This window comes from Rhinopithecus roxellana, chromosome 13, assembly GCF_007565055.1.
Source record: "Rhinopithecus roxellana isolate Shanxi Qingling chromosome 13, ASM756505v1, whole genome shotgun sequence".
NCBI classification, from domain to species: Eukaryota; Metazoa; Chordata; class Mammalia; order Primates; family Cercopithecidae; genus Rhinopithecus; species Rhinopithecus roxellana.
The window spans coordinates 51,947,112-51,971,715 of NC_044561.1; the positions used below are offsets into that span (position 1 = coordinate 51,947,112).

At 52.4% G+C, this 24,604-nt stretch overlaps 1 protein-coding gene across 1 annotated transcript in view; it reads left to right on the plus strand.

Moving 5' to 3' along the window:
• The first annotated feature begins 4,699 nt into the window (after positions 1–4,699).
• SIM2 (SIM bHLH transcription factor 2) overlaps positions 4,700–24,604 on the plus strand; it is a 49,004-nt gene continuing 29,099 nt past the window's right edge. Inside the window, exons 1-3 of the mRNA XM_010384861.2 lie at positions 4,700–5,507; positions 14,928–15,010; positions 18,664–18,753. Coding sequence (XP_010383163.2) covers positions 5,333–5,507; positions 14,928–15,010; positions 18,664–18,753 — 348 coding nt within the window. The 5' untranslated portion in view covers positions 4,700–5,332. The remainder of the gene's footprint in view (positions 5,508–14,927; positions 15,011–18,663; positions 18,754–24,604) is intronic.

Genomic DNA, 24,604 nt, shown 5'->3' on the forward strand with positions numbered 1-24,604 from the left:
ACCGAAAGGAGAGCTTTGCTGGGCAGTAGATGTGCTGCCCTTCCCCGACCCAGGACTTTGAGGCGATGTTTCCGTTAAGCTGGGCCGAGAGCCCTCTGGGAGACGGCGGCAGGTCCTAGGGGGCAGGGGTGAGGGGAAGCCGGATGAGGTCGGCGCTGGACGCTGGGTTCCCTTGTCCTTGTCCTTTTCTCCAGAATCCCTGGTCAGGCCTAGGGAGCCACCCCTGGGTGCTCGAAACGAGTTCCCACCCTCACTGAAGATCACTGGATGTCTGTGTGCATCGTAAGGGGGCCACGGAAGTCCCGAAGCCTTATCAGGGACCAGAGAGAAAGAGGAGCAGGCTTGGGAGAGAGGGAAGGAAAACGCAGGGGAAAGGGCTCACCCCTGGACTCCAGGTAAAATTAGAAGGAACCTGTGGCAACCTAGGTACAGCTTTGGTCGCTCGCTCAAGGACCTAGCTAGTCACTACCATTAATTAATTAATCACTGTCATTAACTACCAAGGACACCGTTTTTATTCCCCTAAAAGCATCACCTTGTGGAGAGTGGAGAAGTGGGCAGCTGCTATGCAAATCCTGGAACAGGAGACACTGCCTGGGGCCGCTCTCTCACTCCCAGTCCCAGAACCCGAAGTTATCCCAACAACCAAGTCCGAGCAGAAGAACCAAGAGGCTCAGTTTCAAGTAGCCCCTTGCCCCTACAAGGGGCCCAGGAGGTGGGCATAATCCCTCACCCCTGGGATTCCTCCATCCATCCCTCCCTCTTCTCTCCTGCAGGAGACAGAGCTGAGGTCTCCCAGTTGGGGGTGATGGCTCTGGACAAATGGGGTCTGTAGACCCAGGGCACAAAGGTTGATCTGCCAGGGTTCACTGCATGTAATGGGATAATCAAACATGTTGACCAACCTGAAAGCAAGGACTCTCCCAGGGAGTAACTCCCAGTGAAATAATTTATTAAAAGAAGCAAAAAAGAGACATAAATTTCTCCCTAATACTTGAGGAAACAGCAAACAGAACGAATTACGGTCTTAGCCTCTGGAGGAATAAATTATTCCCGACTTGCTCTGGATACCTGTAATTATTTGTAAGCAGTGGGTAGTAATACTGTGATAGTCCTCCAGTCCTTTCTGGAAGTAGCACTGACCCCAAGGACAGTTGGCGACGTCTTCACAGGGTTTACACAAGGACAGGAGTGAAAAATCGAGGAATTCTTTCAGATAGCCCAGACCAAAAATCCTCCCAGCCATGAAAAGGTCATATATGTGATGCTGGGCCAAGCAGACTTTTCTGGAGTAATCATATCGTAACTGATTGCGGGTGTAGACAAGGGTGTATAAACCAAACAGGCTTGAATCAACGAAGTCCTGGATTTTCTGTTGCCTCTGCTTGCTGGGGCCGTGGAAGTTCTTAAACTCCACTTCAGAGGTTGGAAATTCTTCCCCCTCCCCCACCTCCTTAGTGACAAGGTCTCTGATCTCCTGCTGCCACTGCAATAGCCTCTCCCATCCCGCGGGGAATGGCCAGGAGTTCTTGATCTCTCGCGAAAGTCGGTTTCCGCTGGGGATGGATCGCAGGTAGGCGCCGGTGCGGCCTGGGGAAAAACAGTTGCGGAGCATCTGAAGCGGAAAATCCAAGCAGATGTGAGGCGATCTGGGCCCGCCCCGTTCCTCTTGGGGCCTGAATTTCTTCCAGATAAGTTTCCTAATGGAACATTTCTAAGAGGTGGGGTACTAGGCGGCTTGCTCGCACGCGCAGCGGGACAGACTGCGGGTGGGGAAGCCCCGAGAGCTCTGGACCTCAATGCGTCCGACCTCTCTCCACACCGCCCTTTTCCAGCCCCCAATCTCCCTTCATTCCCGACTCCGCAGGCTCCTTCAGGGCCGGTGGGTGAACCGCCATTTCTGACGGTGCCTCGGACTCGGGGGTCGTGCTCTCCAACTGTGTCTCCCTCCTGGGGCCCGCGAGGCTGGTCCGGGCGTTCTGAGCTGGGCGTTCGGCTTTAGGCCCAATACCCGGACCAGGAATTTCTTCTCCCGGTTCCAGAAGGGAAAGACGTAGGAGGTGTCCCAACCTGCGGTCACCGCCGATGCTCCTGACCACTCCAGTGAGCACCTGCCCAGTAGTTTTCCATTCCAACAGAGCTTCCAGCTTCATACTAACTGTCCCACATACGACCAGAGGGTATTAGCTCTAAGTGTCCTTTTCGGAGGGCCCCAGGCTCCCCCTCCGGCAGGGAGAGCTCCGGGACGGCCCCCACCAAGATTGGGTTTCTTCCTTCACGATTCCACAGAGGCATCCCTGTCCTGCCTATCTGGGAAACCTCGAGGTACTCTGCATGGTGCTATCAGGGACCCCAGACCCACAGCTGCGTGTGTGTGTGTGTGTGTGTGTGTATGTGTGTGTGCGCGGGCGCGTGTACGGCGAAAGGATGTGCTTGGGGGAGCCGAGTACACAATGCCTGCTTGGGCAACTGCTGGGCAGGCATTGGGCCTGGAGGTATCTCACACCCACGTATCTTCCAGTAGTCAAACACGGCCTTGCGCTACCTCCAATAGCGCGCACTTTGAGCCCGCCTCTCGGACGCGTGAACAGAGGCTGTCCCTGGGAAGACAAGTGCGCTTTCCCGTAAAATCCGGGAAATTTGCCTTGAGGAAAGTTTCCGTTCTTGTTACTTGTCGGGTTTCTCCCAATTCCACTTAGCCATGTTTCTGCGATCTGGGTAATCCCTTTCAAGCCCGGGAGGAATTCTCCCGGGTCCATAATTGAGAGTCGGAAGTCGTGGGGGTGAGAAACGCATTAAATACTCCCGAAGCCCAGGAGGTGCCAGAGCGGGCTCAGGGGGCAGCCTGAGGAAGCTGCCGCAGGGGCTGGATCCGTAGCCTTTAACCCCTTGGAGCCCCTTCTCCCAGAGGCCCCGAGCCGGCAGCTGTCAGCGCAGCCAGGCGCGGGGTCCTGGGCGCGGAGGTGGGCCCGACTCGCCAGGCTTGGGCATTACAGACCCGCGCCGCTCGCCCACGGCCCTCTGCTCAAGCTGTTGCAACAGGAAAGCCCTCCTGGATCCGAAACCCCAAAGGAAAGCACAGTTCCTCTGTGCGTCCCGCTCGCGTGGCGTCGCGGTTTCAGAGCACCAAGCCTACCAGCCCTGGCCACGTTACGGGCTCCGCGAGGGGCTAGGGACAGGCGGGGATCGAGCCCGGGTTTGCGCACACCTTCCAGCCCCTGGAGGGATCCTGCTCCGCTTTGAAGGCCTTCGAACTTTTGACCTTCAAAGGAGTCCCTGGAAAAGGTCAGGAGCTGTCGCTGCAGGCACGGTTGCCGAAGGCCAGGCCTTCCTGGCGCAGGAGAGGGAAGGGGAGGGAAGAGGATACTAAGTCGCTGTCCGACGGCGAGTTTTCGGAGCAGCAGGCTCATGATCCTGGGCCAGTGGCGAGAGCAGTGACACCGGGAACCCAAATCTCCGCGCCCGCACCCGGGGCCGGGTGTCCTCCCGGCCGGTGCTGACTTCCAGGTCACGCACCCCCACTGCTCCACAGCTCTGCAGCCTGCAGCACACGGCCGAGAGTCCCCACATGATCTCGACGCCAAGGGAAGAAACTGTCCTGCGTCCTCTGCCGCGTCTCTGGCCTGGGAGGCCTGGAAAGCCGCACTCCTGGAAGAGGTGGGGTTATGCGAACGCCGCTGCAGGGGTACGCGGAGGACTCTGGGCCGCACACCCATTTCCAGGCTGCAGAAGCAGGACAGGGAAGACAGAGGCGGGAAAACAGGACTCTTTAAGTCCAAAGTGGCCCTGAAGGAGAGCTCCGGAACGCCCTGTGGCCGCGTCTGCAACGGAGTCTTCTCTCTCCAATTGCCTTCTGCCCCATCACCATGGGCCCCACCTGCGCCCACCCTGTGACCCTGGCTCAGCGACCTTCGCCCTTAAGCGCCCGCCCAACTGCGATTCCTCAAAATTCCGGCTGCGCTGAATCGGGCTGCTTTTGCTGCAGCCCAGGCAGTTGGGCCCTGTTTCCGCCGGCGCCCTGGGAGAGGCCTCGCCACCCGGCTGGGCTTCCCGGCCCCTCCCTTCCCCTGGCCTGCGCGCCCCTGCGGCCTCCGGCTCCTCCTGAGAAGGCGACAATTTCTTTTCACCTTAGTGTTTCCAGGACAGAAAGGGCAGAAGGGTCACTTCGGAGCCACTCACGCCGTTTTCTTGTGTGTGTGTAATGGGGGGAGGAGAGCCCCTGGCTTTCACCCTTTCAGCTCTTGGACCTGCAACGGGGGGAGGGCGAGGACGCGGGACCAGCGCACCCTCGGAAGGCTGGATTCTCCCGGGCAGGGCGCCTGGCCAACGCGCCGCCTCCTCTCGGCCGCGCCTGCTGGTGACCTGCCCGAGAGCCACAGGGGCGGCCTTGGCATCCCCTCCTTCCCTCGCCCTCCCCGCCGCCGATCCTAGCTCCGGGGTCCGGAGACCTGTGCTCAGGAGCGGGTCCCCGCGGCGCGCCGTGTGCACTCACCGCGACTTCCCCGAGCCCGGGAGCGCGGGGGTCTCTCCCGGGAGAGTCCCTGGAGGCATTGACGCGGAGGCGCGCCTGTGACTCCATGGCCGCGGCGGGGTCGGAGGCAAGATTCGCCGCCCCCGCCCCCGCCGCGGTCCCTCCCCCCTCCCGCCCCCCCGCTCCGGGACCCGGGCGGCCAGTGCTCCGCCCGAAGGCGGGTCCGCCATAAACAAACGCGGCTCGGCCGCACGTGGACGGCGAAGCTGCTGCGCCTCGCCACAGATCGCGGGCTCCGGCGCTGCGTCTCCAGGTACAGGGAGCCGCCAGGAAGTGCGGGAGAGAGCGCCCGGGCCAGGGCCCGGCCCCAGCCGCCTCCAGCCCGCTCCCCTCCGCTGGGCTCCCGCTCCATGGCTCCGCGGCCGCCGCCGCCCATGCCGCCCTCCAGTCCGGAGGGGCCTCGCCGCAGCCGGTGTGAACACTGGGCGAAGGAGTAAGCATCGCCTCCGGCTCCGCGCCGGCCGCCCCTACGCCCCCAGGAAGGCCGAGGCAGGAGAGGCAGGAGGGAGGAAGCAAGAGCGAGCAGGAACCGGGCTCCGGTTGCCGCGGGACGGTCCAGCCCGGAGGAGGCTGCGCCCCGGGCAGCAGCGGGCGGCGCCGCCGGGTTGCTTGGAGCTCAGGCCCGGGGGCTGCGGGGAGGCGTCTCGGAAACCCGGGAGGCCCTGCGCACCTGCCCGCAGCCCACGCCGCGGACTCACCCGGCTCTGAGCGTCCCCTTCCCCATCCCCGCCGCCGCAGCAAGAGCGGGGCTCCGCGGGCCTGGAGCACGGCCGGGTCTAATATGCCCGGAGCCAAGGCGCGATGAAGGAGAAGTCCAAGAATGCGGCCAAGACCAGGAGGGAGAAGGAAAATGGCGAGTTTTACGAGCTGGCCAAGCTGCTCCCGCTGCCGTCGGCCATCACCTCGCAGCTGGACAAAGCGTCCATCATCCGCCTCACCACGAGCTACCTGAAGATGCGCGCCGTCTTCCCCGAAGGTGAGGAGCAGGTGGGCGGCCGGGGACGCTGGGGAGCCCGGCGGCCTCGGCCCAGGCGGGAAGCTCAAGCTGGCCTGCCCAGAGGGGCTGCCGCGGCCTGGCGTCCAGAGGTGGGGCGTCTGAGGGAGGTTGCGTGAGGTCTTCGGCTTCGGCGCTGGCTTGGAGCGAGGAGCCAGGGCCTTGGCGGCCCAGGCGACCAAACCCTCTCCTGGTCCAGGGCTGGGTGAGGGTGAATTACGAATTGTTCCAGGGGCAGGCAGTCCCCCAGCCTTCACAGCCTGCGGGTTCTTTCTGGTTTTGTTCTTTCTCCCTTTCCTCCTTCCTTCCTTCCTTCACCAATGCATTCTGGTTTGGTTTGGATTTTTTTTCTCTCTTTCTCCCTCTGTCTCTCTTTTTCTTTCTTTCTTTGTCTCCTTTTCTTTCTTTTTTCCTCTTTCTTTCATTCTCTCACTCTTTCCTTCCTTCCTTTGCCAATGCATTGGTTTATTTTCTTTCCTTTTCTGCCTTCTTTTCTTTCTTTGGAAGTTCACCCTGGTTTTGTTTTGCTTGCTTGCTTTCCCCATCCCTTCCTTTCATTTTCCCTCCTTCCCTTCCTTCTTTTCTTTCTACAATTCCGTTTATTTTTCCTTCATTCCTCCCTCTTTTTTTCTCTTCGTGGAGGAGGTGAAGGAGGGTCGGCTTCACGTGCTGGGAGGCAGCGTGCATCACTGCGAGGCCCAGGCACTGCAGGCTAAAGCCACAGAGCGAGCACTTGTGCGGAGCCGGGCCCTCTAGTGAGGCTGGGGTGCGGGAAGTCAGGGCAGAAGAGACCACCACCCCCGCGCCGTTGGTGAGCTGAGATCCGGCTGAAAGAGAGGGGGCCGATTAATTCGAAAATGGCAGACGGAGCTGCCATTCTTTTCAGGATTGAAAATGTGTCACAGTGGGCCAGGGGCGCTGGGACACGCGGTCCCGAAAACTCGGAACCGGAAGAAATGGTGGCGCGCTGGGTGGGCTGCCCCGCCGCCCACACTGGTTGCCGCTGGTGACAGCGGCTGCCCGGCCAGGAACCTCCGAGCAGCAGGTCTCAGGAAGGCCTGGTCACCACAACGTTCGTTTTTGGCGTCCCAAGCATTCCGGGCCGCGTCTTCCAGCGCCTCTGCTCCCAGCGGGGTCGCTGCGGCCTGGGCCGAAAGGTTTGACTCTTTGCTGGGAGGCGCTCTGCTCAGGGGTCTGCTGGGTCCTCTAGGCCCAGGAGCTGGGAGGGCTGCACCGGCCTCTGGAGCCCCGGGAGCCAGTGCCGGGGAAGGGAGACAACTTCCGCTGCAGGGCGCCGGACGGTCGGTGCAGAACAGCCGACAGGTGTCCCTAGGCCGCAGGGCGCCTCCATAGCGCCATCCCCACCAGGCGCTCTACTCGAAATCAGAGAGCTCGACCTTTTGCTTTCGCCGCTGCCAAGCCTGTTATTTGTGCTGGTCGCTGGGTCTGGAGCTGCGCTTCTCAGAGCCTCACTGGTGGAGCGCGGAGGGCGGGTCTGCAAGCGCGGCCTCCAGCCCCGCGGCTCCCCTGCCCAGGAGCCGGGTGGACCGGGGAGTGCCGGGCAGCGGAGGTGGTTGGAAGAGGACCCTTGGCCTCTCCTGTGCCACCCGGCCCTACCGCGCGGCCCCGGGGCGCTCTCCTCTCGGGCACAGCAGTCCTTCAGCCCAGCGCAGCTTCCTACCTTTCCTACCCGGAACCTGGCAAAGATACCCGCTCCCAGCCCCTCCTGCCGAGAGCTGTTGCCCACGGCGGTCGCTACTTGTCTGCTCAAGGGTGACCCCTTGGCAGAGAAGCAGGGATGATTCCACTCCAGTTGATGTTTCAGGGGAAATTAAAAGAGCACTCGGTTTTATGAGTCTCCTTCCCACCGAGGGAGGCGTGGTGGTGACTGGTTTGCTGGGATGAGCGTTTCTTAACCGCATGCAACAAAGCAGGTGTGGAATCCAGACAAGAGGGCACTAACTGCCTTCTGTCCCCTTTGGAAATAGAAAAAGCATTCGAAGAAACAATCCAAAGATTAAATGATTTGTGGTCAGTGATTTCAGTTAAACCGGAAATTAGTGAGAGAGGGCTGAGAAAACACGGCTGCTCAAAAACTGTTCGCCGTTTGAGGGATTTCCCGGAGAGCCTGTGGAAAGCTGCGAAGTGCTGGGTGTACCGCTCAGCCACCTTTAAACCGGGTCTCCAGGCATTTGGGCTGAGAATTGCTGGGCCCTGAGTTTGTGCGGGGGTGGTCCTTCTGGGGGCCAGGACTTGAGCAGCTTGCTCTGGTGGCAGGTTTGGGAGAAGTTGAGGGGCCTCCTGTGTGTTTTTTAGGGGGTGACCCTGTAAGTTGGCACTCTGGAAGGGAGCTCTTTGGCCCTAGAGTTTTGGAAAGGGCCCTGAACCTGTTTGGTCCCCCTCAGAAAGGGAAGGGAGCAGTGGCTTAGTCCCTCCATCCTCCATTCCTGCGATGCCTGGGGTAGGGGTAGACCTGGAGTGGGTGGATACATATCCTTGGAATTCGTCAGGACAGCCGCTCAGGGGCCTTGGCCCTCAGTCAGTCTGGGGCTGAGGAATAGGGAAGCCAGGAGCTTAGGGCAGAGGAGGAAGATGCACTTAGAAAGACCTCCATTATGCAAACAGGAGTCCATTTATGCAAACCGGTCACCCTTCCAGTAGCTCCAAAAAGTGGCATCTTGATTGATTTAACCTCTTCTCAGGGAACCTCTGTCTGTGAGGGAGGATACGGCTGCGGGGTTGGAATAGGATCTGTCTGAGCTGCCAGGGTCAGGGTGGTGGCCCTAGGGAGGTTTTAGGGCCAGGGTGGTCCCGGGCTGTGGCAGGGGCTCTCAGATGGCCTTGGGCTCTCAGCTGCAAGGTGAAAAATACCATGAGGAATCGATCCGCCAAGGGCGGTCTTGTCTCAAAGCAAGTGGATTGCTGGGGTAAAGAATCTAGAGACCAACTTAGGACTCTGGGAGGAAAAACAAAATAAAAAGAATAGCAGAGTGCTAAGGAACTGCAAGGATCACCAGATTAACCCTTCATACCTGGGGAAATTGAAGCCAGACATGACAAAGGCCTTTCCCAAGGCCCCATAGCAAGGGCAATAGCAGACCAGTTGCTGCCACTGTGGTCCTGTGGGGCCTATTCTCACCCCACTGCACCCAGGAGGCTGCCAGCCTCTGTTCCTTTTAACCCAGAACTCCTCAGGTGGTAAAACAGAAAGAGGAACTCAGAGGAGTCCCTGTGTGTAGGACAGAGGGAGACCACCAGAACCAGGGTAAGCACCTCACTCAGTAGCCAGTTCAATGGCTTGGGGATGCTTTCAACATTTACAGCCAGGTTTGAGTCCCCATTGTCATGCTGTGCTACTCGGCCTTGGTCTCCTTGTCTGTAAAATGGGCCCGTTAGCAATGCACAGGGTTACTGTGACAAAGACTGAGGTCCCACAAGCAGAACTATGCAGTGAGGGGGGAATCCTAAGTGTTGTTCCTAGGCCACTCACCCCTTCCTGTGAGCTCCCCATGTTCCCTGGGTCAAAGGAGTCTTGAATGGCAGGGATGGAGGACTCACTGCCTGGACTTTGAAGATCTCTGCTTTCTGGGTGGCCATCTTTTCTCCCGTTTGACAGTGAACTAACAAATGGAAGGTAGATAGTACTGGGAAGAGGACAGGAGAGCAAGGCTGGCTTTGGACATGGGCTCAAAATTGAAAACTTGATGAGTCTTGGCGGGTGGTTAAGATAAGCTCCGGGCTGGGGCAGCGCTGAGATCCGACGGTCAGCCAGCCCTCCCCAAAGTGGGCCCTCCCTTCTGGAGATGGGGCTTTGGAAACCACGAAAGCATGCTGGCAGGCAAGCTCTGGTTCTTCCCTGGACATAGCCGCTCGGAACTTGAGTTGCTCCCTGGCCATAGCTGCTCTGACCAAAGGCAGCAGGATGCAGGTCAGCCTCTGCTCATCGGAGGTCAGAGGCAGGGCCTCCAGCACCAGACTCAGCAGTGCTACTGCAAACCTGGCACAACAGACTGGTCCCAGGACCCAGCTCAGTAGTGAAGTTGGAAACCAAGGTTAAGTCTCCCCATCTCCCTTTCCCAACCCGAAAGACCCAAGACAGGTGTGGGTGAAAGAGGGAGAAGGAATTGCTACTCCAGAAACTGTCATTCGCCCACACAAAAAGAGGTGGGGTTCAAGGTCTGAACTCTTCCAATGCCTGGGTGCCTTTGGGATTAAATTCAGCTGCAGGTGCCCCCATCACCACTTCCACCTGAGCACTCCACCAGAAGCCAAGTTATCTTAGACATTGTTTCCCAGAATCAAAGCGACTTGATTTGGAGAGCTAGGTGAGGAGAAACTCACCTCTATACCGGTGAGGGCGTCATAGATGTGAGGCCATTCTCTAGCTCCGCTGGAAAAAATGCAGATTAATTAAAGATCGACTGTTTAACAGAACAACGTAGATTTTTACAACTCTTTCCCCATCCGTGCTTTGAAGCCTGCCAGGCTGCAGCCGGGGATCCAGGAGGGAAAGCTCGCAGGCGCAGAGGGGACAATCTGGGAAGTGGTAAAGGGGACACCCGGGCACCGGGCCTGTGCTTTCGTTGGAGGTGAGGAAGTGGAGCGCGCGCTGCAGATTCAGCGCGGGGCTGGAGGAGGACCTGGATCCCTGAACCCCGGGGCTGAAAGGGAGCCTCCGGACTGCTGTGCGTGCCGACCTCCTTGGAGCCAGCAGATGCTGGGGCGGCCTACGAACTCCCCAGGTCTGGGCACCGGCAGTGGGGGCAAGGGGCCTTCTGCCTGTCCTCAGAGCGCGTAGGATACCCGCGGGCGACATGCCTGGCCAAGCTAGGAGCCTCCTTCCCTGCCCCTCCCCATCGGCCACGGGAGACTTTCTTGGGGCGTCCCCACGACCACCCCCTTCTCACCGGGTCCCCAGTTTGGAAAAGGGCGCAAGAGGCGGGCTTTTCAGGGGCCCCGGGTAGAACAGGAGGGCTCCGAGGCGGGAGAAGGATTGAAGCGCACAGATGCGCCCCAAATTGCGACTATTTACTGGGATCTTTGTGTGGGGAAAGGAGGCTTAAAGGCTCAAGTTGTAGGCTGTCCTAGAGCAGCGAGGCGAGGAACTGGCCCCAAACTCCCTTCTTACGCCCTGGCACAGGTTTCCGGCGCCTCGTGTTCCCAAGGGAGCCCCTGAGCCTACCGCCCCTGCAGGGGGGTCGTGCTGCGGCTTCAGGGTCGTAAACGCCGAGGTCGGGGGTGGCGGAGCTGTAGAGGCTGCCTGCGCGGAAAGCTCCAGGATCCCAAAATTTGCTTGCGTGGAGCAGGGAGCGGAAGAGGCAGCCGGTCCTCACCCTCCTCTCCCGCCACGCACATACCCTTCTTGACTTTGGAGTGGTTTGCAATCCGAAAGTGTGACCTTGAGTCCTCAGATGGCCGGCAACGCGCCAGAGGTCACGCTCCCCAGTGATACCCCCTCCCCTCCCCTACTCCAGCTCCCCCTGGAGCAAGGGATAATTGGGGGAGGAGAGGCCGCAGTCAGGGAAAGGGTGGGAAAGCCAGAGAGGGCGGCACAAAGTGATGGCAGCCGGGCAAACACCGGGGCTTCGGTCTGGGCCGCGCTCATTTAATCCCACAAAAATCCCGTTTTGGAGGTGAGAAATAGAGGTTAGAGGTCGAGCCCTTATGGAGATCAGACCGAGGCGACGGGCCCAGCTGGCGTCTTAAAGCAGGGAGGGGGAGTCCGGAGGAGGGGAGACCCCTGCACCCAGGTGGGGGCTCCCAAACTGTTCTGGATTTTCCACACTCCCAGGTCCGATTTTCCATGGAGGGCTGGGAGTAGGGACCGGCACCTTCTTGTTGTTAGCCGCATTTGATATTCACAAGAACTCTGTGAGGAGACTTTGTCACAGATGTTTTCAGATGCCTGAGTTTGCCGGAGGGGCAGTGAAAGAATGGCCGTGTAACCTGGTGTTCCTACCAGAGTCCAGGCCCTGTGTCCTGGGCTGGACCCCCAGTCCCTGCCACCACCCAGAGGAAGGCGCGAAGCTGGCTGCCTCCTTTACAGGTCTCCCGTAGGCGCCCTTATGAGGGGGGTCGGCCACCTCACAGTGCAGGAACTATCTCCCCGTTTGCTCCCAAAGTCTTCTTGGTGTGGTGCTGTTTATGGTCTCCGTGACCTGCATCTGGAGGTACCCCCAGGGCAAGCTGGAGAGGAGGGATCACGTGAAGGCAGTGTCTGTGATGTGAAGAACCGCAGGCAGGGTGTGGAACCAACATGCACACACTCACAGGTGCCGGGGGGCAGCGGGAATGAGGCGCTGGCTCCCTTTCCCTCCATTTCTCTCTGGGGGTCCCGGCAACCTGGCCATCCCTGACTTCCAATAGCACAGCCTCCCCACAGGTCCTGCAGTGCTCGGCAGGGGTGCAGGGAACTCCCCTCCCCCCAGTCCCAACCTCACCCCCCTCACCCCCAGCCCACCCCCACCCCTCCGGCAGGAAACCACAGGCTGAGTTGGGGACCCCTGGCTGCTACAGGAGAGCAGTGAGTGCTGGGAGCCGCTAACTCCGAGGCGCCTAGCCCAGACTCTTCTCATCCCGTTTTTGAAATAAAGCCCGTCCTTAATTCCAGATAAGGGCCACGTGCTCAGTGCCTCACTTTCCTGGGAGTGTATATCACTCCACAGTACCAAGACAATTTTCTTGCGTTGCAAATCTTCATTTAGTCTCTGCGTTCAGACCAAAGTAGATTTTTATGGGCTGAGTGAAAAAACCTCGCCCGCATTGGTTTCTAATGGAAGAGCTGGCAGCGCCACCGCCCCAGGGTGGGGTGGCCTAGAGGCAGGGGTGCTTGGGAGGAACATCTAGCACCAGGCCACCTCCACCAGGTGGGAAAAGGACGTTTGCACCAAATCTCCGTGGGCATAGCAGAGGCTTTGGGGAATTACAGAAAAACTATAATGATCTAAGAGAACAGGTTATCTTGAAGTGTGCGGGTATTTGAATTATACAGACAATTGTCCGGTGTGCCCAGTGCACTTTTGCATGTAGAGCCAGGGCCTTCGAGGAGGCTTTCAGGAGATCCCGGGCAGTGGAGTATGGTCTGGAGTTCCTTTCCGTAGGTGCAGATTTCTCCCCAAGTCTTCCCACCATGGGCTTTGCAAGAAGCCAGGGCCCAGAGGCCACGCTCACGCTAAATTTTTGTGGGTTCAAGTCCCATTGATCTAGCAAGGGCTTAGCTTAATTAAAGTGATTGATTTGCGTTCAGTTGATGCAGAGTGAAGTTTTGCAGTCCTTGTGTGTTTTAGAAATTAAGCATAGTTTACTTACCAAGGGCTTTGAAGGCTTTTGGTCTTACTTACCTAAATTTCTTTAGCACCGAACAGGGCAAAGGTGACTCCAGGACAACTGCCCAACCCCAGGAACAACCCAGCAGCAGAGAAAAGGACAGCTGCCAGGGTGCATTTGTCCATTTTTGGAAATCAGAATTCCTGAGTCGTTAGTGAAGTCTTACTTCACCAAACCCCAGGACCTTTATATTTTGGTTCTTGCCATTGCTGGTTAAACGGTTGTAAATGCTGCCGCCACGAGGCCTGGAAGGAAGGACCTGCTGCTGAGAGCATAGGGAGTGCTGCTGTGATCACGGTGGTGAGGGCGATTTCCCGGGATTAAAAAGCCACCTCTGCCCCCGTGGTGGAGGCTAGAGGCCCCCGAATAATGAGCTGTGATTGTATTCTCGGGATCATGTATGTGGAAATTAGCCACCTCTTCAGCCAAGATAAGCCCCTAATTCCTTGAGCCCAGGAGGAGAAATTAAAGGTCATCCCTTTTTAGATCGCGGAATACTTTTTTTTTTTAAGTTTTTCGTTGCCGAATAGGGAAGGGTTTGCGAAGCCGCTGCCCTGGGCCGAGGTGCATTTTACGCTTCCAGAGGTCGAGGCCTCCAGAAACCGCGACGCCCTGGGCGTTCCCGGGAAGGCTGAGAGACCCAGGGTGACTGGGTGACTGCACAGTGACTCCTCGGGAACCCACTCGGGGTGCTCGCTTGGAAGGGCTTTGAGACCCCGGGAACGGTCTCCAGAATCTGCACGGTTAGTCAGGTTCCCCGTCCGTCGTATCCGGCCCTGCCCAGAGGCTCCTGCCTTTGGTTAGGTGCTCGCGTCACCGCACGAAGGCAGGCAGTGGGGGGGCTGGGGCTGGGCCTGGCCTGAAGTTCCTGGGGTGGGGGGAGGGCATCGTGGGTTGGGGTGGGGGGCTCTCCAGCAGCGTCCGCAGCTCGCTCCGCAGGGGTCGCAGCCAGGGTTCGGGCGCTAGGCTCGTGGGCCGGGAGGCGGCGGGCATGTTGCCCTCCGGGGAGGTTGGGGTTCAGGCGGTGCACCGGCCCTCGCCATCTGGCGCGGCAGCCACGGCGCTCAGTGGAGGGTCTACGGCAAGGCTGCCGGCAGAAAGATTCCGGGGAGGGGTCGGGAGTTGTCCCAGCCCGCGCTAAGCGCCGCAGCCTCGCCCGGCTTTTCTGCTTCCTCGGAGTGTGCAGGGGAAGCCTGGGTTCTCGCGGGGTGCAGCAGTCAGGCCGAGGGTGCAGCAGGAGGGGAGCCCTGATGGGCAGGGCCCTCTTTCCTCTGGTGCGCAATACCAGTTGGTAGCTTTTGGGAAGGTGGTGAGGAAGGGCAGGAGGCCTGTTGAGCGGAGGGGCCGGGGAATCCCTAATTATGTCACAAGAGACCCTTTCCATTTCGGCCTGTAGCCCATCCTTCTCCCACCGCCCCCAGATTGGAGTCTGCTCTCGGGGAGCCCCCAGGTAAACCCCTCCCAGGCGGAAAGTTTCGGATTGGAAGGAGGACCGCGCTCGCGGGGCTCCTGTGAGAGCTGGGAAGCCCAAGGGGTAGCGTGTACGGGGCTTTTTATGCGGCAGGAGCTGCCTCCTGGGCGGTGGGGACTTTTTGTCACAGCCTCTCTGGCTTTGGGAAAACCAGGAGTTGCCGGAGAAGCAGGGAAAGAAAGGAGGGAAGGAAGGAGGGTCCTTGGGGGAATATTTACGGGTCAAATCGATATCCCCGTTTGGCCACGAGAATGGCGATTTCAAAGCAGATTAGATTACTTTGTGGCATTTCAAATAAAACGGCAATTTCAGGGCCGTGAGCACGTGGGCGACCCGCGGGAGCTGTGGGCCTGGCAGGCTCACACGGGAGCCCGGGCTGCCGGCCGCGGCTGGGATTTCTCCCCCGGCCTTTTCTTTTTTAACCAAGGGCAAAGGGACGAGGGCGAGAACACAGATGGCGGCTGCGGAGCCGGGGAGGCAGCGGGGGGACGCGCAGGACTCGTGGGGTGGGCTGGCAGGGTGCAGGGGTTCCGCGTGACCTGCCTGGCGCCCAGGCATCGGGCTGGACGCTGCAGTTTACTGATTTGCTTTCTTCCTGCGTCCAGGTTTAGGAGACGCGTGGGGACAGCCAAGCCGCGCCGGGCCCCTGGACAGCGTCGCCAAGGAGCTGGGATCGCACTTGCTGCAGGTAGAGCGGCTGCGCCAGGGGAGGAGCGCAGCCGCCTCAGGCTCCCTTCCGACGCCGCCACCCCAGCCTCCAGGCGCGCGTTCCCCAGGAGGGCCGGGCAGATCCAGAGGCTGCCAGGGGCTGGGGATAGGGGTGGTCCCCACTGCGGAGGGATGGACGCTTAGCATGCCGGATGCGGGCTGCGGCCAGACCTACCCTAACCCTACATCCGCCCCCACACCCTGCCGAAGGCCCCAGGACTCCCCAGGCCACCTGAGACCTAGGCCAGGGGCGCCTCCCGAGCGTGGCAAGTCCTTTCCAACCTCACTTCCCTCGGCAGCTTCCACCCAGAGCTTGCTCTGTGCCAGGCACTAGGTCCGGAGCAGCAGAAATGATCCGGCTGCTCTGAGCTCTAAAGCATTCGGCCGCTGCGTGTGTGCAGGGGGCGCAAGCACGGAGAGACAGCATCAATAATAGAATATTAACAGGGGCACTTGTCCAGAGCTTTCTGCAGGCCACATTCAGTTCCGGACTTTATTGGCTTCCCCTTCCCATCTAGAGTGCGTTCTGTTTTTTGCCTTGTTTTTGTTTGTTTGTTGTTTGTTTTTTGTTTTGTTTTGTTTTTGGTTTGGGGGTTTGGTTTTTTGGTTGTTTGTTTGTTTGTTTGTTTGTTTTGAGATGGAGTCTGTGGCCCTGGCTGGAGTGCAATGGCAGGATCTCGGCTCACTCCAACCTCCGCCTCCCAGGCTCAAGTGATTCTCCCGCTTCAGCCTCCCGAGTAGCCAGGATTACAGGAACCCGCCATCATGCCTGGCTAATTTTTGTATTTTTGTAGAGACGGGGGTTTCACCATGTTGGCCAGGCTGGTCTCGAACTCCCGACCTCTGATGATCCGCCCACCTCAGCCTCCCAAAGTGTTGGAATTACAGGCCTGAGCCAACGTGTCCTGCCTGGGTTCTGTTTTTAACTTCATTTTTTTTAGAGGAGGAAATTGAGGCACAGAGAGGTTAAATAACATGTCTAAGGTCACACAGCAAGAGGTGGAGCAGGGTTAGCCCATTGGCCTAGCTCTAGAGCCCAGCCGGATAACCAGAACTTGGTGAGGCCTCCGGGCTCTTGCTTGGTTTGGAGCCAGGTGCTTAACTCCCCGAGCCCGGGGCCATTCACCCTGCAGGAGTTGCACGCTGACCTCAGCTTTTCCCTGGCAGCAGAGGGGCTTTGTGGATCGTCTGGGTAGCCCTGGGCACAGCTCGCCACTTCCAGGTGGGCGGTTAGCGCTGGCTGGGGACAGATCCCAATCTTTCAAATGCCCTTTACAGAGCCTCATCAACGACCCGATTCATTCCCCACCCTCCCGTCATTTGTCTCTGCCATCGAAAAATGCCTACCGAGAGCTGCTCTGCATTTCCGCCCTCTATTTTGTGTTTTACTTTAAAATAATAATTTAAAAAATGTTGGCTGCAGGATGCCATGACTTAGGTCAGCGAGTCAGCCGCTAGCTCTGCATTTCCAAAAAGCAGATCTTTTCACAACTCTCTTGCCCCAAGTGCCCTAGTGTGGTTTATTTTTTAAAATGCATGCCTGCGGAAGAGAAGACCCGGGGAATATTTGAAACCCCGAGCTTTTACAACATAAAGCGCATGCTGTGGCCGCGGCGGGTAATGGCGCTCTGGGAGCCCTGCCCAGGCGGCCTCTGCTCCCCCTCCTTCACTTCCAGCTCCGAGCTGGGTGTGTTGCAAGTTTCATACTCCTACATATTATAAGTGACACTAATATCAGGGACAACTAAGTGCTGGGGAACTTCAATGAAAACCTGGTTGGCAAAATCAACACCCCCAGACTTCTCCATGCTACATTTCTTTAATTAATTCCGGAGTAATATGTGGACGGGTGTCTTTGCAGTTATTATACATGTAAGTGAATTAGGTCATTTGAAGCTACGAAGTCATACCCAACATTTTCCATTAAGAATGTTATTTTTTTAGCTACTGCTGGCAACTTTTAGAATTTAATTATGATAATTTTCCTCTTTTCCTCATTAACCCCGATATGGCTGGTTGTGAGATACTTTTTCACTAAATGTGTCTCTTTAATGATTTTGGAGTTAAGAAAGCATGCCAAATGCACCAAGACATTTATAACTTTAGAAATTGCTGTATAGTTTGTATTTTTGGAACACCACAGGTTTAGGTGGGAAAATATTTTGCAGCTGAGTTAGCAACTTGAAAGTTAGGGCCGGGCGCGGTGGCTCAAGCCTGTAATCCCAGCACTTTCGGAGGCCGAGACGGGCGGATCACGAGGTCAGCAGATCAAGACCATCCTGGCTAACATGGTGAAACCCCGTCTCTACTAAAAATACAGAAAACTAGCCGGGCGACCTGGCGGGCGCCTGTAGTCCCAGCTACTCGGGAGGCTGAGGCAGGAGAATGGCGTGAACCCGGGAGGCGGAGCTTGCAGTGAGCTGAGATCCGGCCACTGCACTCCAGCCTGGGCGACAGAGCGAGACTCCGTCTCAAAAAAAAAAAAAAAAAAAAAAGAAACTTGAAAAAAAGAAACTTGAAACCTTAGCATCGGGGAAGGTAATGATAGTTTAGTTGGCAAAGACTTTTTGCAGCAAACTGTATTTGAGACAGCAGAATCTAAGGATATCTTTCAAGATTCACTTATACTACATTCCTTTTTGGTCCCCTCTCTAGGGGTGGGGGGAGGGTGGCTTAGAAAAACGAAAGGTAATCTGGTTTCAATTACATGCTGTAAAAATAGAATTTGTGGCCAGAAATTAATTTGGAATATTTTTTATGGGGGCAGCATTGTGGGTTGCATGAGACTTTCACCAACTTTATTGCTTTCTTTTGGTTCTGGATCTAAAATATGAATGAGTAAATAAAATACAGTTTCCTTTTTCAAAAATAATTTAGTCTTTTTATCCTCGACACATAAACATAATCATTACCTTTTATTTGTCTTAATTACCTCTTATAGTTTTACTTTATTTTTGAGGGTTAGCCAACTTAGGAAAAATCAGAATTTCATTTGGGTAGTTTTCGTTTTTCAGAAGTTGATACTTTTCCTCCTTGAATTTTGCAAAGGTTATTTGATCTCTTGCAAATTCTAAATAATTAATTCTGTAGACATAGTCTGGTAAAATAACCAGGTATTTTGTTTTATTTTCTGGGCAGTGGTAGTGTTCGGAATTTATTATTCAAATGGTACTTAGAGGTAACTAGAAAATTGTGGCAAATAAAGCATATGTCCTAGTCGTATAAATGACTGCCAATTATGACATAAAATGGTCTATATAGTGGTAGATTTTCCCCTAAGTACCATAGAACTCCGGATTTGTACTAAGTGCTAAAATAACCCAAACAATAAAGCTACTACATTTAAACTGAGCATGATAGGAATTCTCAAATGTTTTGCATGATTTTTGTGATGTGGATGTATGATTGTTTCTAAAGTGCTTTAAAAGCATTGCAGAGCCTGGACTGGGAACTAAACCCTGGGTGCTGTTTCCTACAGTCCTTTTTAAGGACGTGAGCTTTGTTTTTGCATTTAGCAAGCATATGTTGATGGTCGCATTTGATGCATGCCTCCATCCCAGTGACTGTACCATTGTTAGATTTAACTCTAATGTGGAATGATCATCTCTTATTCTGACATTTTATCTTTTACAGACTTTGGATGGATTTGTTTTTGTGGTAGCATCTGATGGCAAAATCATGTATATATCCGAGACTGCTTCTGTCCATTTAGGCTTGTCCCAGGTGGGTATTGCCTAATTTTTTGTGCAACCAAAATATTAAACGAAGTGATAGCAGATTTTGACAGCCTCGCCCACCTTGAAAATGCGTCTGTTTAAGTGTTTGCTTTTGTGTAGGCACATAACCCCAAATTGCAAAATCCTCTTCTCAGGACATCCTGCAGGGGTTTGCTTCTTCATATTACGTTTTATTTTTTACTTTCTTTTTCCCTTGGGGTTTCATGACCAGTGTGTCTTCGCCACATCAGCTTTGTTCCGAGACTCTGTCCCATACCTGGACTATCTGCTTACATAGTAATGCTAGATGTCCCGAAAAGAGCTTCACAAAGGGACATGTTTCAGTACACACTTGCTGGTCCGCATGCGGTATTATGAGTTGCTATAAAGCAAGAGGTAAGCTGATGTGGAACATGGATTTTATGCAGAACGTTCTTTGGGGAGAGAGAATGGGGAGGGATAGATTTATGAGTGTTCACATGGAATTCAGGGTCATTTTTCCTGACTTTTTCCAGTTCAGTGGTCGTTTCAGCAAAGCATTTTATATGCTTGTGATAGAAACTCATAAAACTCAGTTTACTACTGTTTTGAACAGCAAGATTTCTTTAGAACATCTGAATATTACCAATTTTTCTGAAAAGATGAAATCATCTTCTTAAAAAGGTCCATCATTTCCTTAGAGGAAAGAGGGGGACTTAGCTTTGTCTCTCCCTGGCAAGCCAAGGGTTTGGTGGGGGATTTGGGGCTCCCTGGGCCCGTTGAACGTTTGAAAGGGGAGAGTGTAACTGATCATTCTCATTCGCGTGCCTGACTTAACAAATGCGCATGATGATTTTAAAAGCCACATTTTAAACTACATATAGGGACTAACTGTTTCTTCACATTGTGAACTATCAGAGTGACTTTTCACCATGACTGAAGACACACTAGAATTAATGATAGAAACAGCAGATGGGTTCCAGAGAGGCCCATAAGGAATCTGAATTACACCCTCCTCCTAATGTAGTTAAGCCAAAATAAAACATGCCGATTAATGTGGCTTCAGTTTGCTCAATGAAAAACAAAATAACCACATTTGGCAACCTGCATCTGGTGTACTCTTTTTATTTTTCTGCCAATACTTTTTTTTTTTTAAATAAACTTGCTGTTTGTTTACAACCTTCTCTTCCGATGTATGGATATCCTCATCCAGGTCCACGTGGGTTTATATAACTCCGTGTTTCTTAGGCAAAGCCCTTTAAAATGAATTACATATTAAATTGATTTGGAAGTTTTTCTCTTCCTCTTCTCTGCTTTTATCAAACCAAGTCTCCCAAATACAGTTTACTAAGGCTTGGCCCTTGTATCTATGTGACTCAAGAGATTAGCGTACTTGTAGAATAGGAACTACTGTTGGAAACAGGAAATTTACTATTTTTCATAGTTATTAGGTTGGTGCAAAAGTAAATGTGGTCTTTCCATTACTTTTAATGGCAATGACTGCAATTACCTTTGCACCAACCTACTATTATTCTCTGAATTTTTACCTTCCCCTATTTGGAATTATTCAGGGCCCTTAAGTTGTACCCAGACTAGTTTCTACTTCTGATTTGGCCCGATTGCTTACCTTTTTTAATCGTTTACAAAACCTTTCGTAGTCTTACAGTAATGTCACAAACACAACAAAACATTTCACACACTTTTAAAGATGACTGTTCGAAAATCTTAAATAAGTAAAGTCACTGTTATCAAATATTAAATTTAGATCTGAGCTCCCTAGCAGTCAAAGCAAAAAGGGAAATGCATTCAGTTATACAGTTTTCATTGTCTGCTAGGGCTTGTTCTTAACCTACTTGAACCTTGTAACTTAAATAATAAAATCATGCCTGCTCTGTCTTTAAGGATCGTGGTGAGAAACAGATCAAAATGCCTATTTCATGTGATTTACAAACTATGGGGAGCAACACAAAATCCAGGCATACCCACAGTTGCATTATAACAAAGTTGCTTTCAGCAGAGTCCTTTGGGGGCTCCTATTAGGGCTGCTTGGTCATTTGGAATGTCCTGGCCCATCAGGAGGTACTGTGCACGTCCCAAGAGATCCAGTTCATTCAGTCAGGCCATCCAAGTTAGCCGCTCTGTGCTATTTTTCTCTTTTTATGTGGAAAATAGAACTGATTGATTATAAACACAATAATTAAGAAGGACCAAAATATTGGATAGGTGACAAATCTGCCTCGTGTTCATGATCGACTCCACGGAAGGAAATCCAGGCAGCCTCACAAGTTGAAGTACTCTATTTCCTCATGATCATAATGCAGCAGGAAAACTTGGCCTCATAATTTTGAGAGAGGAGAGGGGTTAGGCACTACCATTTTCTAAGAAAGTTGTAGAGATACATTGTCTCTTTCTCTCCAGCAGAAGTAACAGTTTCTAAAACGATAAGTCTGATCATCTGCCTAGAGCAACTGATTTTTTCTGATTTCTCTGTGGGGCTGTGTTAGCATCAGTCCACAGCTACAAAAACACTTTAGTGCCGACGTGCCCTCTTTGTCGGTGTCTAGGGAGCGTTCCGTGGCGAACTGTTTAAATAAGCAACAACAAACTTTTCTCTCAAATATGCCTCCTGTTCATGATTAACTCCATAGAAGGAAATCTAGGCAGAATCACAATGTGTATTTTTTTCTGTCTTCTTTACTTAAATAGTAAAATAAGATATTGAATAGGATGTCAAATACCCAACTGGTCTTTTAAACATTTTTGCACCTTTAGATTATTTTTTAAAAGTCAGGCAAATGTATCAAGCATGAGACCTTTATTAAAACGGGCTTACATTTTTTTTAAGTCACGAGAGAGAAAAGTGATAATAAAATTTTACCCAGTAGTCAGAGTAACCTTTTAAACAGAATTTCTGATGAATAATGATAGTAATAATAGCTGATACATGCTGCTCTTTTGTGTTCCAAAAACTTTCAATTACCTTCAATGACATTATCTCATTAAGTAAAGATGTCTTTCATGTTAATTCAGCCTTAAACTTTATGTTAAAAGATAATAGAGAATATAAGCCCCTAGATCTGCTATAATTGTGTGGAAATTCACTGCAAAGTGGTATTTTTTGTTTTGTTTTTGGTCTAACCTCTACTAAATAACTATCCAAATTCTCTATTTGAGGGTATAGAAATGATTCTTTATGGGTTATAAGCCCATCTCCATTCCAAGTCTTTTATTAAGCCTTACTTGAACAAGTGTTGAAATAAATCTACTTCGTATGGCAGAGCTTTTTAGTTTATTTTTTTGTTTCCACTCGTAAACAAGTGCTGTTGCTGACAAACTTTGGTACTAAAACAATGACAGAGACAACCATAAAATGCCAGTTGTCTCCTCAGCCCAGGGTCCAAGCGTCAGGCAATAGAGAGGCAGGCTTTCAGCCTGAAAATTCCCTTTGGTGAACACACTCACACACATGTCCACACACAAAACATCTAGACAAGTTTCTATCTACGTGGATGAGGTAGAGTTGGGACAGCAATCTTTTTCCATTCATGTTTACTAAATGATTTAGTTCTATGTGCTTTTTTGGTTAATGCAATTATTTTACTTTTATTTAGGGAGGAGGGAAAAAAAAGCCCCTTGTAGCTGCTGTATACATTTTTAAGTATCCTTGAGTTAAGTTTTCTCACTAACATTGCATACAGTTATATAGCATCTAGGTAACTAGTATACATGTTCAGATAAATATAGGTATGTATGAAATAGCTGTTTATGAGACACATAAAAGATTGTCTTATTTAAGATTGTGGCTAGAAACAACCATAAATATGTCGATGATGTTGTGTGGAGGTACAAGATCTAATCCTTTCACTTTTGAAATGAAGACAAAAGACAACATATTATGTTTGTCGACATGACTTGAACCCTGAAACCCAAACCATTTTATTTTAAAATGCTTAATTTACCATACTCAGCAAAACACCCCAGAGTAACGTGCATTTTCGGAGTGCCAAGCGATCCTGCCCTTCCCCACAGAATATATGCATTTAGTGCTGTATTTATCATGTGTAGTTTTCTTGGCAGGAAGAAAAGCTATTCAGCAAGACATAAAAAAGCTCTTACTAGGAAAGCTATCCATTTTGTAGTTAGCGGGGTTTTACAAAAACTAAAATATCACATGGAAGGTCTGTTTTAATAAGGCTAATGTATGAGACCCAGGGAGTTTTATAGCGACAACCATAATTTTTTTTTTTTTTTTTTTTTTTGTGAGGTAGTCACATTTCTTTCAGTGTTCAAAGGCACAGATAGATACGTAAATACAGGAAACACCATGTCAACCATAATTTTGAGTTAAGGTCAGGACTGTTTTATCATTCCTAAATTTGTTATTTGAAGACATTTCCGTTATTTGAAGGCTGGTTCACTTCCTAGACAGCTCTGGAGTTTTCACGTTCATTTTATCACAGACCCGAGCCTTCAGAAAACCAAGCCTTTCATCTGTGCAACCTCACCCTTCTCATTCTTCAAACACATGTGATGAGAACGGGAACACTGAAAACACAAGAAGCTACTCTGGGATTAAAACGCAAACCTAACCCTTAATAAGCACAGATGGAAGGTCTTTCTGCAAGGATATGAAGATGTTTCCTGAAAACCCATCAGTTACTTTTTTCTAGAAAAGAACTTTGAGCAAACCAGAATTATTCTTTTTCCCTAAAAACATGGGGAAGGGAGAAACGATAGGCCAATATAACATTTCTCTATTTTGTTATTTTTTCATTTTTTAAATAAACTGTTGAAATTGTGAGTTAATATATATTTTCTTTTCTTTTCTTTTCTTTTTTTTTTTTTTTTTTTTTTTTTTTTGAGACAGAGTCTTGCTCTGTCGCCCAGGCTGGAGTGCAGTGGTGCGATGTCGGCTCACTGCAAACTCTGCCTCCCGGGTTCAAACGATTCTCCTGCCTCAGCCTCCCATGCAGCTGGAAGCACAGCTGCGTGCCACCGTGCCTGGCTAATTTTTGTATTTTTGGTATAACATGATTTTGCTGTGTTGGCCAGGCTGGTCTTGAACTCCTGACCTCAGGTGATCCGCCTGTCTCAGCCTCCCAAAGTGTCAATATATATTTTCTTAAGTCAGCTCTTATTTTTTAGCCTCTGTCACTCCGCACCTGGACAGGCCTTCCCAGGGCATATTCATTGCCACCCTGAGGAAAAAGGAAACGGTCCTGTCCCAAATGGTTGACTTACATGGTGCCAGTTTATTTAAACTTTTTAAAGATTAACAGGAATGACTCGAAAGAAGAATGTTCAGTTTTTATTATTTTTCTTAAATGAAATCCTGTAATAACTTTTCAGGGAGGCAAATGTCCGTCTGGGAGATCTATTGAGAAAGTGCCAGGCTTGGGAAGTGGGTGTTAAGTAAAGGGTAGGGAGGATTCCGCTAATAGGATTCTCTCTGTTGCTCTGTTTGCATAATATTGGAAGGAAACATTCCATGAATAATGTAAAAAATAGAACTGTGAGAGCCATTTTAGGGACAAGATGACTTAGCAGGCCAGAAGTGTAATTTATTCTGAATAAGAAGGCAACTCGCTCATCTTAACAAATTGGAAGAACTGGCTCGGAGGACTGCGATAGATCACTTCACCCCTCCACTACCCCTTGGTCCCAAGTTAAAGCTGATGGCCTAGATGCTAATCTGGAACGGCAGCTCCCAGCAGAACTTCTCCACTAAGCAGCTGGCTAGGCTGTCCTGTTGCGTGAGGTGGCACCGTCAGGACGGCCGCTTTGCAGATAATCATGTTGTCTGTCCTCTGATGGAGAGCCACGGGCTCCCGGCGACACCTCCAGCAAGAAACACCTAAAAATAACAAGGGGGTGGCTCG